The 17,651-nt window shown below is 36.7% G+C and overlaps 2 protein-coding genes and 8 non-coding genes across 13 annotated transcripts; 9 read left to right on the top strand and 1 right to left on the bottom strand.

Moving 5' to 3' along the window:
- The first annotated feature begins 92 nt into the window (after positions 1 to 92).
- On the top strand, positions 93 to 1,837 carry nssp-39 (Neuropeptide-Like Protein). Its single transcript, NM_068516.2, has 2 exons — positions 93 to 189; positions 1,674 to 1,837. The coding sequence occupies exons 1-2, from the start codon at positions 112 to 114 to the stop codon at positions 1,773 to 1,775; spliced, it is 180 nt and encodes a 59-aa protein (NP_500917.1). The 5' UTR covers positions 93 to 111; the 3' UTR covers positions 1,776 to 1,837.
- Positions 258 to 278, top strand: 21ur-1374. Its single transcript, NR_055312.1, has one exon.
- On the top strand, positions 602 to 622 carry 21ur-8066. Its single transcript, NR_055311.1, has one exon.
- On the top strand, positions 938 to 958 carry 21ur-12730. Its single transcript, NR_055310.1, has one exon.
- Positions 1,331 to 1,351, top strand: 21ur-8804. The gene has a single exon (NR_055309.1).
- On the top strand, positions 1,391 to 1,411 carry 21ur-10693. Its single transcript, NR_055308.1, has one exon.
- lag-1 (Suppressor of hairless protein homolog) lies at positions 1,829 to 17,077 on the bottom strand (the record flags this gene model as incomplete). 4 transcript variants are annotated; one of them, NM_171350.7, is made up of 12 exons in its annotated part: positions 1,829 to 2,480; positions 3,008 to 3,499; positions 3,938 to 4,068; positions 4,123 to 4,444; positions 4,502 to 4,766; positions 5,977 to 6,078; positions 6,130 to 6,316; positions 9,508 to 9,646; positions 9,702 to 9,767; positions 10,897 to 10,976; positions 11,025 to 11,062; positions 16,980 to 17,077. In NM_171350.7, the coding sequence occupies 12 exons, from the start codon at positions 17,066 to 17,068 to the stop codon at positions 2,370 to 2,372; spliced, it is 2,022 nt and encodes a 673-aa protein (NP_741410.1). The 4 variants fall into 4 exon arrangements, with proteins under 4 accessions (NP_741410.1, NP_001023278.1, NP_001293740.1 ...); NM_001028107.5 differs by having other exon boundaries at positions 1,843 to 2,480; positions 10,897 to 10,970; NM_001306811.4 differs by lacking the exons at positions 11,025 to 11,062; positions 16,980 to 17,077 and having other exon boundaries at positions 1,843 to 2,480; positions 7,385 to 9,646; positions 10,897 to 10,972.
- On the top strand, positions 7,808 to 7,952 carry K08B4.42. The gene has a single exon (NR_055307.1). It is a non-coding gene; the product is annotated as an Unclassified non-coding RNA K08B4.42 (non-coding RNA).
- K08B4.43 lies at positions 9,210 to 9,348 on the top strand. The gene has a single exon (NR_055306.1). It is a non-coding gene; the product is annotated as an Unclassified non-coding RNA K08B4.43 (non-coding RNA).
- K08B4.41 lies at positions 14,055 to 14,275 on the top strand. The gene has a single exon (NR_055305.1). It is a non-coding gene; the product is annotated as an Unclassified non-coding RNA K08B4.41 (non-coding RNA).
- Positions 17,078 to 17,651: the final 574 nt, after the last annotated feature.

Raw genomic sequence — 17,651 nt, 5'->3', positions numbered from 1 at the left:
TTATCCCTTTTAACCCAATATCTGCGTAATTGCATTTTATTTTTATACTCCCACTGCGCCTGCGAACTTCGTCACAGCTCTTTTTAATTTTCATTAGATTTTCAGAGAGCTATGCGTTTCTTCCAAGTCCTCTTGCTTGTTGTTCTCATCTCTGCCACCGTGGCTCTTCCATTTTTCAACTCGCCAACTGTAAGTTTGAAATAAAATTTACTGTTTCAAGTGTGAGATATAGTAAAGCTGATTGATGTGGGGCTTAATATTGCACAGTAGAACTTAACTGTTAATTAGAGAATAACTCTGTAAAACACCATTTTTTAGTTTATATGAGTATTCGCGGTGATGTGTACAGAAAAAGTAAAATCCAAATATTCCATTAATTTTTGACCCCGCATAATATTTTGGGTGTTTTACTTCAAAATTCCTTGTATTAAAAAAAACATTTTTCGTTATTTAACACTATTCACTAGAAAGATAATTTCTGTTTCAGAAGTCTTTAAATCCATTCTCGACTTTTTGAAACTAACGAACTACAAATTAAATTTGACAAAATAATTTACTGTTTCAAATGGGACATTAGTAAAAGTCCGATCGGTGTGGGGGCTTATAGCTTTGGATATGGTGTTATTGTTATTTTGCGGCATTACTTGAATAACACCCATTAATATTTTTTAAAGTTATTTAGCTGACGAAAGCTCTAGAAAATATGCCAAACTTATCAGAAATCCTCATGATTTCAATCAAAATTCGGCTCAGTCCACATCTTGGATAACATGTTTTCTGCTGTTTTTTTAATAATTTTTTAAACTAAAAATTAGATTTTCGTTTCAGAAATTAAGGATTACTTCAGAATTTTTCTAAAACTTGAGAATTTCATTTTCCAAAATAATTTACTGTTTCTTATTAACCATTTATAATTAAACCGTTTGGTGGGAAGGGTTTTGAAACCGGTTTTTGGTATTTCAATCTCATTTACAATTATTTAAGAAAGTAGGATGAATGAATAAGAGTCCCAGAAGAATTTTTTCAAAAGTGACATGTCGACAGAAAAAAGTAATTCCAAATTTTCCAAATTTCGTGAGGCCGGCGTGATGCACCGACCCCGCACAGCTCTCACATGGAAGCCCAATGGAAAATTAATGTATTTTTCAGATTTTTTTCATATTTTCCTTTAAAAATTAAATTTCTATTTCAGAAATCTTTGAAATCGATTTCTATGATTCTCGATTTTTTAGAAACTTTAGAAGGAAATGAGGAATTACAAATTACATTTGGCTAATATTTTTACTGTTTCAATTGGGAGATGTATTAAAGCCGATTGGAGGCTCGATGATTTTGTTTGATTACTGCTTCAAATTAGCGAGATAATTAGTGTTGAGGCTCTATGTTTTGATGAACTCAAAGTTTTTTGAAGAAAAAAATTTCTGTAAACAATTACTTCAATTTTAGCATAAATTATATAAACTTTACTTATAGGAATTTCTTAACTAGTTCTTTTAAAATTCTCACCGTTTGAATCCAAAATCGTTTCTACTGGAAAATTTATTCCTGTTTCAAAAATATATTAATTGTTTCCCCAAGTTTTCAAATACCAATTCTTCCATTCTCAATCTTCTAAACAATCGATGAAATTTAAAATTACAAAGTGTTTAGAAAATATAGAAATTTTTCTTCAGAGCCAAACATATGGCGGACAATGGCGTCAAATGTACACCGACGAGAATCTGGAAGTTCCACAAAATCCGAGATACATCATGTCGAATCGGATGCGTGGATAGTTGATAATTTATCTGAAAAAGAGAGAACATCGGAATAACTGAATAAACATGTGTTGATAAAAAAGGCTTAATTTCAAAATTTTTATGTTCAGTAAGGAAAATGTTGGAGACAAAAGAAAAGGAAAAACTTGAAGAGATTATCCGAAAAAAAAGGGAGATACCACCGTGTGAATGTTAATTATATCTATGTATCTATATACTTAATTAATATGAGGGCGCGTTGATTATAATTAGAACAGAGAAAAATCCAGTATAATTCAATCCGAAACATTTTCAACAGGATTTTCTCAAAAATACTGTAATTAGAGAGTGCTGAGAGATGAATGTAGAAGGGGGAGACACAGAGAAACGGCAAAGTATTGCAAATAATAAATCCAAGAACAAAATGATGGAAAAGCCACCCGAAGAAGGAAAAAAGAAAATAAACAAAAAGTATTGCAACAAGAAAATGAAGTAAGTTAAAAGTGATTATTACATATGGAAGCGAGAAAAAAATGTAGAAATGAAGGCTTCAGGACCCGGGGTGGAAATTTAAACGAATTGGGAGAAATTAGGAGACAATATAAAGATACAGTAATCCCGCGAGAGTGGAATCTAGTAATTGGACACAATTCTGCACGGTCCATGTCGTTCCAATGATTTGTAGGAAAATGTGAGACCCGACGAGTAGACGACACCATCATCTCGTACCAATGAAATTGGAACCTGAAAAATTGGAGATTAGAAAACAATTGGGAATTTGACTTCGAAATACCAACAAAAAAGTTCTGAATTCAGATAGTTCACAAAACAAAGAAAAATCGAATAAGAATGAAAAATTCGACTTTACTATTGAAATTAACCCAATCAGGGTCGCAAAGAGAGAGAGGCGGGGCGTAATTTCGCAACCCTATGTCACGGTTTTTTCTCCTTTTTCGGACAGAAAAAGAGGAAAAAATTGTGCCGCAGGGTTGCGGAAAAATGCTTCGCCTCTTTTTCAGTGCAAAATTCACGGATCGATCGTTAATTTCAACATAATTAATAAATGAAATTTTTCATTGTGACTGGATGTTTGAATTCCCTCCAAAATAAGATTGGCCTAGCAGTTCTCATTCTGGAGCGAATCCAAACAGGAAAATCAGCCAAAACTGAAAAATCACATTTTAAAATAGCTCGATTTTTTTCGTTTTTCTTTTGTGATAATTCTGAATTCAGAACTCTATTCTCATTGTGTTCCAAATCCAATATATTACCTCAACATCGCCGGTTGTCCTATTCGTAAACATCCAGTGAGTTTGCTCATTTCGAACCTGACTCACAGGTGGTATCGAACAATGAAGACTCTCTTCACTTCTGAACGTCGTTTCAACCGGGGTTGCTCCAAACCAAACTTTCAGATTTGGCTTAAAATCTCTTCCATGCAACTCGACACGCGACGCTTCACCATGTCCATCAACTTCAAGTGAACCGACAACTGGACATGGAGAAATCGGGTTCGCAACCTGTCCCATCGCTTCGAAGAATCGATATTCAGCCTTATCAGTCGAGATGATTGTCCACGCAGCTCCATCGTTGATCTGATGACGATGCTCATTGATAGCTGTGGCTTGATGTTGAATAATCTTGTCATGACTGAGACAAAGATAGACGAGCTCATTGTCAATCATTTGGAATGCACATTTGTGAAGTTGAGAGACTGGTTCTTCACTACACGATGCATCAAGAATTACTTGCTGCTTATCGACCTGAAATTCAGTTTAATTAGTTTATAATCAAGTTAATTCATTTGTCTTTAAATTTTCTCATTGCTCAACATCACAAAAATTCCAAAATTTAATTTCTTTGCCGCTTATCTGATTTAAATTTCGCGCGCAAATGAGTTTCATGTGATTCTCGGCCGTGTACTTCTCTCGGACAATTGATTAATTATTTTTCCGGATTTTTCGGATTTTTGCATGATTTTTGTTTTAGAACAAATGTTCAAACGTCTGGAAATGCTTCAAAATTTCAATTTCCAATAAGACACGAAAAATAGTTCCTGTCCGAGAGTACACGAGAAACCAATCGATCTCGTTTGCGCGCGGAATTCAAATTAGATGAACGAAAAAAAAATCAAAAAAAAAAAAAAAAAAAATTTCGAGGCATTTTTGGAGAGAAAATGCTGGCAAATCTGAATTCCCTACCTTTCTGATTCTCAATCTTGGCAGTGCGATTCCGGTAACACTATCAACAAGCTTAACGACACTTCCATAGTAAACAAATCCATCACGAACTGCAAAATTATCAGTCTCTTGCAAACCACGTTCGTCGTCAACTGAAATTTAGAAAAAATGAAATTAATTATATATTTTTGGAATTAAGTACTTACAAAGATGAATAGTAAAGGCTCCCCATTTCGTGGAGGAAGCATGGAATGCATTTCCCTCAACATGAAGGTATCTTGTACTGACTGTCTGTGACCGGAGACGATTGAATAGAGCAACTTTGGTTCCACTGGCAATACAAAGATACTTGCAGTCCGTATTTTTCATACTTTGCTTCTTTTTCGATGGTTTTGAGATTACTTTGATTCTTTGTGATACGAATCCTCCAATTTCCATTCCACATCCATAGAAGAATTGAGCATTTAAATCGAAATATTTTCTCTTGTCCGAATCACTAATATACAGAGTCTTCGCGGCACAATAATCCTGAAATAATCGATTAATTTTCAAAAAAAAAACTATTAAAATTTTCAAAACTCTCACATAAATATTTGGATCCTGCCTCTGATCTCCAGGATGTCGAACTTTTCCCGTTGAAAAATCAAGTTGTTGTCGCTCGGAAGTGTCTGATCCGATTCCAATGTAGGCGACGAGTTCTGTGGCTTGTTGCTCGTGAATCGGATCATTCTCGATTGCAGCATCCTTTTGAGCTGAAGCTTTGAGTGTTTTGTACAGTTGAGCGACACGATCCTTTTTGAGTTTCCAGCCTTGGCCAATAAGATAAATGCATGGTGGTGGGCAGAAGAATCTGAAAAATTGGAGAGTTGGAATAATATTAAAAACTCCGTAAAATCGTTGAATTTCGTTTTTTTTCTATTTTTACCAAATTTTATTTATTAAAAAATATTTTTTTTTATTTTTAAAATTCAAGTGACTAATATAAAAATTGCGCGAAATCTCATTCTCTCGGGGACCGTTAACGACCATATGTTCGCGCAGCTTAGTATTCTAATCTTACGAAACCTAGTACAGAGAAACACAATATTTAATGCAACACAAGTGGCAAACACCACCGTATTTAACAGCTTAACCCCCTCCTTGGACCAATTAGGCAAGTGTCTGAGCACTTAGAAAACAACCAAATCTGAAGGGATACAAGCCTAATTGACAGCCTGGATGATGAAGTGTGTCAAGTATAACACCACGTGGAAGTCCTTGTACATGAATATCGGTACTTGGTAAGAAGGGTAGGAAGGCATGGTAGATCAAGCAACCGGCAATCGCCAAAGTTTCGGTTTTGGTTAAACTTATATATATATATAAGTTGAAAATTTATGTTATAGTGTTGTTGCGTTTTTCAAAAAAAAAATTTGAAATTGATATCCACAGTTGCCTAATGGGGTTATTCAAGTAGTGTCGGAAAATTAAAAAGTGTAGAAAAATTACGTCACAACCTTATTCAAGTATATAAAAACATGTATTTAAATACATTTGTGACGTCACAAATGTATTTTAATACATTTTGCTACATTACTTGAATAACCCCATAACTTCCCGAACCAATAATTTTCGGCAATCTGCAAATTCCTGAACTTTAGCAAGTCGGTAGCCGTGCAGGTCTTAGTAGACATGTATCGAGGCAAAGAGTTACCGTATACCCGGTAGAAAAAGGTACTCAGCATATCAAAAGTAACTCGTGATATACATATGATCGAATCTTCCCACGCTACGTGAGTCGGCGCAGTCTCGCGGTTTTTTTTTCAATTTTCGTACCCTTTTTCGAATCGAAAAACGAATTTTTTCAGAATGAAAATCGGATCTCTCTCTCTAAAAGCTACCGTAACCACATCTAATTGATACCCGAGATGAGAGAGAGCACCTGCCTGCTCGAAAAGAACCAAAACATTAGAGCCTATCTGTGTATGTTGTAAGTGTATCAATTATGAACAAATATTGAGTGGTTTGTGTTCAACTAAATAAGAGCTTGTTCTCGCCACCTGTCTTCCTTTTATCTTTACCTTTTCTCATTTCCATATGACTTTTGGGCAACTTTGGCATGGAAAATCGATATGACGCATTCGTACTTCTCCTTGTTTGACAAGAAATCAATCATTCGATCGCTGAAAAAAAATATTATTGCTAACATTAAATCAATTTTTTTTTAAAAAAACCTTGTTAACGATTGAACAGAATCTCCAATCAAACTGTGAAGACTTCCGAGTTTCGCTTGAAATGCCAATTGATAGTTGGTCATCGGATTGGCAACCACTGTTGACGGAGCTCCAAAACTTGAATTTGAAGTGTCCAGGAATGATGATGTGTTTGGAGTTGACTGCCCGATTGTGTAGAATGGATCAGCTGGAAATTAAATAGAAACTTTCAGTTTAAAGCAGATTTAAACCAAGTTTTATCAAAAACCCACCAAATTTGAATATTCCGCCCAAGTTTTTTGAGATATTTTCTACTTGACCGCTGGAATTTCTAGAATTCTTACGGTCGTACGCTTGAAATCTATTATTCTTGAAAGCATTTACAAGCGAGGCCGTAGTAGAAGCCGTTGTAAACGAATTGAAATCAAAATTGAATGGAATTGAGAAATTCGGAGGCGGAAAAGTCGGAGCAAGCGGTGGTGCCACGGAGCTCGGTGCTTCGAGATTCGTGAGTGTAACACCATCAGATGCAGTTACTGTATTGCTAGTGGTACTAGATATCACACTAGTTGGCACATCATTGGAAGACGACGGAGCCCCACCAACCCCATAGTAATAGGGATAATACGAATAGTACGGGTTGAGCATCGAGAGGAATGTTCAATGTGGGATGGGATAGAGGTAATACAATAGGGATTGAATAAAAACCAATGTCTGTGGCCTTGTCGTTTTAAATATGAATGTGTGTGTGAGACACAGGAGAATGATAACGATGTGGGTGGCGCCCGGTCTTTTAGCCGCCACAGGAGAGCCGTTGTGCATAATTTTGATTCTTTTTTGGTGTTGCCGCGACGTGCGCCCATTATAATAAAATAGTATTGGCACACAGTGCGGAACCCTTTCAGTGAGACCTCAAACGAGATGCGAACTACTAGTAAAATTATTTATGTGAATAGTTTATTACAGACTGATAAGGGTGAGAAATTCGAAAAATTATCACATGATAATGGTGTTAGGAATGTTTTGACTTTATAGATTGAGTTGAGCTATCTCAGAACAAGTTTTTAGGTTATTGTACTTGTTATACTAGTTCTATCAGTATTTCACTTCATTTTTAAATAGCTTACATCTCTGTTGCGAAAACTACAATAATTCTTCAAGTGACTACTGTAGCGCTTTGTCTATACGAGATATTTCGGCTAACAAGTTGCAAAATACGAATTCTCAGAATTTACGTAATCCAATTAATACCTCGTTTATTACTAATTTCACTCACCAAATGCTGGTTGTCCTCCATAACTGAGAAGGTGGCTTGGAAGTGGGGAATTGGTAGAGACGACAGTACTGCCAAAGTTATGATACGTGGGTTGCATTTGCATTTGAAGCCACGCGTCTGTTGAACTGAATCCCTGTTGTGCTTGTGGAGGAGGTGGTGGTGGTGGAGCATGATAGTAATATGCATCAGGAGTCGGATAACACATTGATGCAGCTGCACTTAGAGAAGATGATGAGCTATCATATCCACCAGATGATACCATATCAGTTAAACTTCTCGATAGAAGTCCATCATCACAATATAGATGTGGATGATGATGCTGATTGAGTGATGCAGCAGCTGCAGCAGCCGCCGCCGCGGCTACTGTAGACGCTGTCGACTCGGAAGAAGCTACCGAAGACGACTGATGATAATCCATCCCGGAGTGTCTTGGCGTTGAGGGCGACGATGGGACCGATGTGGATGGGTGGCGCGTGAAAGTCGAGTCTTGAAGGGGGGTCTTCGCGGTGCAGAAGCCGCTCTCGTCGTGGGATATCCGATGCGAAGATTCCCACCGAGAATAGTAGAAGCTGAATATTGTGGGGGAAAAACCGACGGTGGGGCTGGCTGTGGGTTTGTGAAGAACGAAGCCGTCTGTCAGCAAGAAGAGCACACAATGAAAAGGAGAGCGGGTGGGAAAACGAATAGTCTCCTCTCCTTTCCTTTCCTCACTTCGGTTTTCTTCCTTCTGCGACTCACAATCGCCACGCCTCCACGAAAACATTCTTTCTCTTCTTCATATAGTCTATAGCTTTTTCTGATGGAAAAGCACACAGAAAGACAAACTGGTAGATGGGCGGAGTCAGAGTATCCAATCAGAGAGAGAGAGCGTTGAGCTCTTCGGATATTTCATGACTGAATAGGTGAACGCTAATTGAGTGGCATCTGGAAACAAAGACGTTCAAAATTGAACCATCCTAATATAGTAACGGTCGCTTTCATTCACTTTCACTCATTTACATTAAATCTTAATCCTCACTTGTTGCCTTCCCGATGTACCATGTGTATACACAGGTGATCTCTTTGTTGCGTTCCGTCGTGGTGGTGGTGCCTCTCATCACACGAGAAGAGTCAAGAAAGTTATGGGATAACGATAAGACAAGAGGATCTCAAGTGATTCATGAGTGTGAATCTTCGTGTGAAAATCGATGGGTTGGTTGGTTGGGGAAAATTCTCGGGGGATGACTGATAGGGAAGAGTGCACATTCAGATATATGGAAAATCGGAATTTCTGGATTCTTGGAGACATCCGAATTAAATCATATCTGTCGAGTCAACCTACAAAGGGAACTTCTTACTATCTTCTCTATTGACTAATACACCTCATTTAAATTGCACTACGGCCATTGTCCACTGTGTGCTCAATTCAAAGAGCATGATGGTACCTCCAGGCACCTGTCGACCAGGTACAGTACTTTTCCTTGATAGCTCTCTGTCTTTGATCTATTTCATTCTATCATTATTCGTGTGAAGTGAACCATCTGCGTAACTCGATTCCTTGTGGTCTCTTGTCAAATAGAGATGAGCACCAAAAGTTCCCACATGAATATGGACAACTATGCATATTTTTATTCACTTCTATATTTATTTCACAGAACTGTGTCGGTCTCTTCCTTTTTGTTTTCCGTTGATTTCCAAATCATAATGAAAACAAGTTCCCCATCAAGCGATTCTCGAATTTTTCGTGCTTCGAGAGAGAAATCATTAGAAAATCAAGAAATCGTAGAGCTCCACACAAGAAGTCTAGGGAGAGCTGAGCTGAGCCGTCGGCACTGCTCAAATTATCGATCGACGTGGGAAAATTCGACGGGAAAAGAGAGTGGGCTTATGAATTAGCCACCAGTCGATGCAGCTAACAGAAGCACACGCGCGCTCACACTCTCACCATTCGGCGGTTTTCAGTTTCCCAAATAACAAGGGAAAGGGAAAAATTTTGAGGGAAATTTCAGTTGGAAGAACACATTTGCAAGGGAAAATCAGAAAAATGTATCTGATACGACTTTTTTTTGGGGGGAAAAAATGGTCTAGAACATGAATTTTGAAAGTTTACATATTTTTTAATTTTGAAAATTTCCAAAACTCACAATTTGTCGGCGAATTTTTCGACTGATCTTGCCCATTTGTTCCTTTCGAAGTTGATGCGACATCACTGTGGCTACTCGTACTGGGAGAAAGTCTCATTCGTTTTGCCGATGGAGATGCGAGTTCTGGAGTTGGCGATTTCTGAAATTGATATTATAACATTTTAAAATATAAGAATTTATTAGTGAAAACTAACCGATATAGTGTCAATTTTGGGAAATAAATTATTCTGCTGCATTTGAAATGTCATCAACGCTTGTATCTGAAATAAAATAAATCAAAAGTTGATAAAAATATCGAATTTTTGAACTCGAACACAATGGGGTGACAATCAATAAATGCAGACGTTGGGAAATTACAGGTCATCTCCGTACGCCTTTTTTGTCTATTTTAAATTATTTTAGATTCTAATATAGTTCAAATAACTAATAATTATAGTTTATAAAATTTAAAATTGCCCAAAATATTGAAATTTGAAAAATTCTTAGAAAAATTTCCAGTTTGTAACTTTTTAATGAATAAAAAACTAGGAATTCAAAAATAGGAACTATTTGGGAAATACAAATTTAGAAAATGTTCTCTTGAAATATTGATGCAAGTTTATTTTCAACATTATATATCTGAAAAGTGAGTCCCAGCGACAATACGAGAAATGTTATGGGAGAAAACTAAAGGCTTTTGTGAATATTTTTCGTGCTTCGGGGGACTGGGAAAATTGATTGATTCGATTAGAAATGATTTTGAGAAATTTTGTGAGAAACGGTTTTTTCTGAGAATATTTAAGCAAAAAACTCAAAATACATATCTAAAAATGAATATTCTTATAATATGAAAGGAAGGAAAAAAGGGCCTAATGATAAAAAAAAATTCGACTTTTTGGAAGTGACCAAAATAGAGCCCATTGTTGAATTTTTCCGTAGGGATTTGGGATTTTTAATATTTTGCCGCTGGTTTCAGCGACTTTTTAGCGAATAGTTCAGTTCTCATTTTTAGGTGTTTTAATTTTAAAAATACTACTCCATGCGCCGTTTTTTTCTTGAAAATCGGAAACTTATTGTCAAGTTTTTTCGAAGGGGGAGTAGATTTTTTGAGTTTTTGCCGAACTATACAAAAGCTGGCCTGAAACGAACCAATTTCATAACGAAAATTCTCAAAAAAAAAACCGGCAATTTTTTGAAAAGTCTCGTTATGAAATTGAAAAAATTGAAAAAATTCAGTTGTTTCGGGCGAGTTTTAGTTAATTTGACCAAAACTGTAAACTTTAATACCCCTTTAACTGGGCAACATGACATTTTTACTTTCAATTTTTTATTTATTGCTGTAATTTTGATATTTTCCGAATTTTTAGAATTTTCTGATGATTTCTACTACCAAAATAAATCAAATCTCACCTGTTGAAGTGCGGCAATTTGGCTCGGCGCTGCAGCGACACCGGCCAGCGGCGATACCGACTGGAACATTGCTTCTGGAACTCAATGATACGTTGTTTGAAATTTCGATGGATTGATTACGAACTTACCTATAAACTTATCCAGATTTCGTGCGGGTTCACCCAGTCTGAAAATTAAAACTTTAATAAAACTTCATGGAAATTATCCAAAGAGGTTTTTAAACAATTAGAGGGACGTGTCAAAAAGGGAGCACCTCCGAATATAATGCTCTCGGAAGAAGAATGAAACTGCCGGGGAGACACATACACGAAGAATCGACAAAATCGGGAGGTGTGCGTATGTTTTATCACTTCTATTCCCACCACTTCGACCTCCGCCTCCGAATCGATCATTAAATTTTGTCGTCGATTCGGAGAAAAGAATATCGGTAAGGAAGCAGAGGTACGGTACTTGTGCGACAAAACGGAGCACCCACACATATTATATTCGTATACGAGAAGAAGAAGTTTGATGGGTTTCGGCGGGATTTTTATGTCGGAATATGGTAAGAAACAAGAGATCGGACAACTAAAAAAGCAGGAGTGTGAAGCTTTGAAACGAGAATAGAAGATCCACGGAATCACTTAAATCTAGTATTTTCAGATTGAAGATGAAATTCTGAGAGAATCCGATCATGAAAACGATTATATTTGAAGCGAATACTGTATTTTTTTCAAATGTTCTTCGAGTTTTAAGTTTGAAAATGACAAAATTTTGAGATTTTCAAACAGTTTTTTTCAATAATTTTTAAATGCATATATGTTTCTTTGATACTGTAAAAGGTCATAGATGAGTACGAATTTTTGGGAAAGAAGAAATTAGCCTTCGAAATCAAAAATAAAATTTTGAGACGAACAATGCTAATATGGAAAAGAAGAGCAAAAAAGATTTGAAAAATTGCGGTAAAATCTGATTACAGAAAGAAGCTCGAATTGAATAAATTTCTCAGAATCGAAAAAGTGCGTTAATTCTAAAGTAGAACAAATTGCTTTGAGTCGGATAACTGATATAACGAATTGAATGCTCAAAATACTTTCCTTTCGACCTATCGAATGCTCCAATTCCATGAATTCTAAAATTTATCCTCAAATCTGAAAAAAATGCACTCGCAATTATTTTATTTTTTTACAAACAAAATACACACAGATTTTTTAATTTTTTTTGTATCGTATATGTCTGATATCTAATTTCGCCGCCCTCGTTTAAATGTGTTTACAGTTATAAGTTCCACATTTATCACCACTTTTTTCTCTGCAAAAACACTTTTTTGGTGATGAAAATGTGAAGAGACCGACCTATTTTTCGTATTGTACATTTTTGTGTGATATGTGGATTGGATGCGCAAGAGGAGGAAGAAGACGGTTACAAAATGATGATGAAAATTGCCATAAAACAAATGATCTACGACAACGGGCGGGATGAACACTTTCTTTTTTCTGACTTTTCAACACATCTTATTGCAGAAAATATTTCCACGCCCAAAGCCGAGAAAATGATCAATTTATCGAGGGAAAAAAAAGAGTATTGACTGCGTGAAAAACAGGTTTCTAATGATATCAACTTGAACCTGCAGGGGGATTCCCCCGTTTTTATTGGTGAGACAGAAGAAACGTGAGAGATTGTGATGATAAGAGAAGAGTAATTAGAGAAACAAGACAAATTATTTTTGGGAAAAGAAATATGACATCGATCAGATGATTGTAATCAGCTGGAGAGTAGGGTCTTTTTGATTTCGAAATTGTTCAGCACATTAAAAAAAATTGAAATTCCTATACAGTTGGCTGGCCGCTTCTGGATTAAAAAAAAATTTCCTTATTCTGTACTACCGTTATTTTAGAGAAAGGAGGAAAATTTCCAAAAAGTACTAAAAAGCCGATTGGAACACGGAAAATCACACCCCAGATTGAAATGGGGTCTATTATCGAATTTTTCTGATCGGATACTTCCTTTACCTTTATATGTATAATTTTTAAAGATCTAAAAAGGGAATTTATGAAAGAAGACAAGAAAATTGAAATACGATAAAGGGGGAACGAACTTTCTTACTTTGAGTGAAGTCTCGTGTTTTTTAACTTTAATTGTTCATTAAAAAAGAGAGTTTTGGATTTCTGCGCAACTTTTAACAATTTTGTGTCTTTCCAATAAAAAAAAAAGAATTTTCTTATTCAGCTCAACAACTGCTCGGCTTGAAAAAACCTCCTTATTCAAAAAGTCAATCACACAACTCCTTTTTTGAACCAACCGACACTCTCTCTCTCTCACGCCTAATAACTATTTTAATCTCCAATCTAATCGGACACTTTTACCACCTCTAATGCACCGAGAGATTCGGATTGTGTGTCGGTGCAGGTGCAAAGTATGGAACAATTTATAAAATTTACAGTGAAATAACGACGATTCGAGTCTCTAATTATTACAGTACTAGAAGCCAGTGAAGAATCATCAACGGTCGTCAAGGAATAGGTGATGAGATAGGAAAGTGTTGCTGCTGCTGCACACAAACACGGACACATAAAATTGTTATATTGAATAGAAAAAGAAGACGACGGGGTCATGTTGGGTAATCGGTAAAAGAGGAGCTGCTGGAGAAGGTGTGAGAAGAAACGCAGAAAAAGTAAACATAAAAGAAAAGAGAATCAAAGAAGAGAAATGCAACATGTATCCACGAAAAGGTAATGTTCCTTGGAATGGTTGATAAATAGGCGAAGTTTGAAATACGAGAGGATGATCTTAGAGGTGTGAAGGATTGGAATAATTCAAATTTTTTGTACAATCTAATGAGGAATTATTATTACCCAGATCGTGACGAGACCTGCCTTCACGATTCCAGCTTTAATATGATTACGATGTAGAAAATTCAAATACTGGCATAGAATATATAACTAGTTTTCAAATTCTACAGAGAAAATATCGAAATCAAAAACTGAAATTCCAATTTGTATCCAAATAAATAGCTCTTCAAAAATCAGGAAAAAGCATCTTTCAGATATTTTTTTTAATCAAAAAATTCGACCGTCACCGCGTCATGTGCGAAATTGCCCAGAGCATCATGGGAACCTCAACATCAAAACATTGAGAAACTGACTGGTACTGACCGCCGCCGTCGCCAGCGACACCTCAGTCATGACATTTTTTGAAAATGTATACCAGCTAAACAAATATGGAAATCAGTGTGTGACTGGAAAAAAAGAACCGCCGAGGGTGGCGTCGGTGGGAAAATGTCCACACAAGACGGCGCGGCGTAGAACGAACGAGAATATGGGCGGGCAGGACGGCGGGTTCGGTAAAATAAGAACTGTGTGAGAAATATACACGGGAAAACTATGATAACAATTCAAAGTTGATAACAGGAAGAGAGCAAGAGCAGGAAAGTTCTCCGTTGATTGTTGATATTTTGTCAATCAAGGTATGATTCTTTACGAATTAATGGAAAGCTTTTAATTTTTATTTTAGGCTTAGTAATGTTGTTTTCTAAGCCTAAAAATGAAAATAGTATTAAAATGAACATTCACGTGAGAATTAAATTCGAATAATTCAATGATTGGAATATTCTTCTGAAAATGCGGGGTAGAAAAGGAAAAGTACCAAAATAATTTTTGAATGTCGTATAATCATCTGGAATCTAGAAGAAGCATGCCTGTAAGTTAGGCTGTAACACCGAGATACGAGAATCTAGTCAACTTTAAAAGTTACTGCAATTTCTTAGTACTTTTCAATCTTCCCACCAGTTGGGGGGGTTTCCCAGGGACGCATCATCTTGTGTGCGTATGTGTTGTCTCTTCATTGCCACAAAGACAACCCCCCAACCACACCGAAGATTGTTGTATTCCCACAGAGACGCAGTGAAATAAAGAACCAAAGTCATTGGGAAACTTTTAGAGAGACAGTCCGTAGGAGTGCCCCCAGTCTCTTATCACTGATCAAGAGGTACTGTAGTTCTAGTCTAGCTCCTAGACGAGCTAGAAAGTTCGGAGAAAGCCTGGATGGAAAAACAAAATGCTTGAGAGAGGAACGTGTGAAAGATGGAATATCGTGGGAAAAAGCGACGAGTGGGAAAAAAAGGTTGGCCTTGTGGGCTGTGTCGGTGGTCGGTCGGTTGCGGGGCCGTTTGCAGACGATGAAAAGAAGGAAAAAAGAGAGAGGAGAGAGAGGACACACTTCTCAAAATGTCTGCGCATCTTCATCTCATATACTATTCTTGACAAGTAAAGAGGGACGGCCTCCGGGCATTCTCTCACACTCTCTTTCACTCACATATACACAGACAATGTGTGAGAAAGGGATGGCGAACTGGCCGTTGAAAAGAGAGAAAAAGGGGAGGGAACTGGTGTGTGTGTGTGTGTGTGTGTGTGGTGGGAAAAACGAGCGTGGGAAAGTGTCGGCGGTGGCGGCTGCGACAGAGGACGATGACGGAGAGGACGCCGGACAGGATGGACGTAGGAAATAGTAATGAAACTGGAGAGAATGATGGAAACATAGAACGGGCACGACCTTTGTCGTATGGGAAACTGACGGTTCCAATATGATACTCCGAACTTTGGAATTATCATGCTTTTGGAGATTTTTATTGGCGATTTGAATATTGTAGAACTTGTAGAAATTAAAAAAAAAATCAGATCTGATCCGGAAAAGCAAATTCCTGGCAGTGCGGAATGTAATTTTCCAAATATTTCGGTCCGCTTTTTGTTTCCTGAAATCAGTACGTTTCGTGTTTTTTTTTCGAGACTCAGCTTGGAATACAATATACAAAAAGAAAACCTGAGACTTCGCAAAAAATTTGAATCTAGAAAGAGGGAAATCTTGTTCAATAGCATCAAATGTGCTGACCTAAACAGCTGCAGTTGGTGATAGTTTCATTTTCATTGCTCTTCAGATTTCGGATAAATATTGAAAAAAAAATCCCCATTCTTTTGAAGAAACATGATTTATTATTTTCAAATCTAATTTAATTTTGGCATCAAACATAGAAAAAGAAACACCGTTTCATAAAAGTGTGCATCCGTGGGTTTACACTTTATCTAGGATGAGCTTTTCCACAATCTTCAACGGATTATACTTAACCTAGATCTCACACATTTTAGCTGTACTTCCGCTGAATTCAGATATAGGCAGCCTCCGAGTAGAAAAATGGATTGAAACGGAAAAAAATATCACACGGAACAGTGAAGATAACTTGTCAAGAGATTTTAGACTGGGTGGAAAAAGAAAGGAAATGAATATACCATTCTTGGTCGGTATTCAACCATTACTATGTTTTCTTCAATTATCTCTCATTTTTTGTTCCCGTACTAACACGACTACTTTTTCTACTTCTTCTTCTTCTCCTGGGAACGATTGAAGGACGGCCTTCCCATTTCTAAAAAAAGGAACGAAAGAAACTGAATGAACATGACGAGAAATAGAGATGAAGAGAAAACAAAAAAATGAAAAAGAGAGGGAATGCGTGTGGGAAAAACTAGGATGGGAAAGTTTTCGAGTGAATATATACAAAACTGTTGCTCGTTCTTCTATGGAAAGTTGAAATTATACGCACTTTGCACTTAAAAGTACTCCTTATCGGTCAGAAATCACCAAGAATCAGTGATGAGGTTGGCATTTGAAGAAACGTAAATATCCGGTGCTGGTGGTGGAGACGAAACGGAAACTTTGCAAAGAATTAGAAGTGTCGTTGACTGAGGCGGAGAAGAGGATTTAGTATCGAAAATGTGTGGAGATGGGGATCTGTGAATGTTTTTTAAGCTGTTTGGAAAAGTTTACTTGTGAGAAAGAACTTCGAAAAGATTTCTCGTGATTTTCAATGCCTTGTTGCAATGATTCGAGTGCAGGCATACCGAAACAGAAAGAAAAAAGTGATTATTCTCATTGAGAAACAAGAAAACACCTTATCAATAAGGGAAAACGCTTCGTACGGAAACTCATGAAAAGCGAGAAGAACAAAACAAAATTCGCCGATTTAACGATTCGAAAGCGACAGAAAACCTTAATTTTAAAAATATTTCAATTAAATTTATCGATAATTTCAATAATTTCAATAAAAAACTTACGGAAACTGTGCGTGCACGTGATCCCAGGTTGGCTGCGGTGTTTTCGGCGATTCGTAGAAATTATCGTGTGTTGAGTAGGCGAGAGGCATTTCCTGAAATTTCTGAATGTTATTTTCATCAATTATAACAAAAATTACAAGAAATAACAGTGGAAACGAAGAGAAATCGTTGAAAATCGAGAAGTAAAATTTAAAATATTTTTCAATTTGAAAATTTTGTGCATTTTAACGTGGCGGTGTTTGCGTACATTTTGAATTTTCTCATTGTCGACCGTAGTTTTCGGTAATTATTGTGAAAAATCGGATGTTCAAACGAACTTTCGTTTGAACATCCGATTTTTCTACGCGTGGAGATGAGTTGTGTGTGTACTCCACACGGACAAATACATCAGTTTTACAACTAGTTGTAACTAAAAACGAGCCGCGAAGCCACACGCAACGCGCCGTAAATTTACACAAAATCTCTCCGACCCAAAATGCAGCCTAATTCGTAAGGTATTGTTGATTTTTATTTCATTATCTTTTCTTGCTAATTGAAAAAAGTCACATACAAAGCGCATGTTTTATTAAAACAATACTTTTTTCCGATCACATGCTGTTATTTTGATACAGTTTCGGTAGAACTTTTGATTTTAGTCTTTACTTTTAAATCTCGCCGCGATTGTACTGTAAG

Source organism: Caenorhabditis elegans, chromosome IV, assembly GCF_000002985.6.
Source record: "Caenorhabditis elegans chromosome IV".
NCBI lineage: Eukaryota > Metazoa > Nematoda > Chromadorea > Rhabditida > Rhabditidae > Caenorhabditis > Caenorhabditis elegans.
This window is presented reverse-complemented; position numbering and strand designations above follow the sequence as displayed.

Coding starts and splice junctions, on each gene's coding strand:
- nssp-39 (NM_068516.2), top strand. CDS start 112: ATGCGTTTCTTCCAAGTCCTCTTGCTTGTTGTTCTCATCTCTGCCACC. Junction 190..1,673: donor CATTTTTCAACTCGCCAACT/GTAAGTTTGAAA, acceptor ATTTTTCTTCAG/AGCCAAACATATGGCGGACA.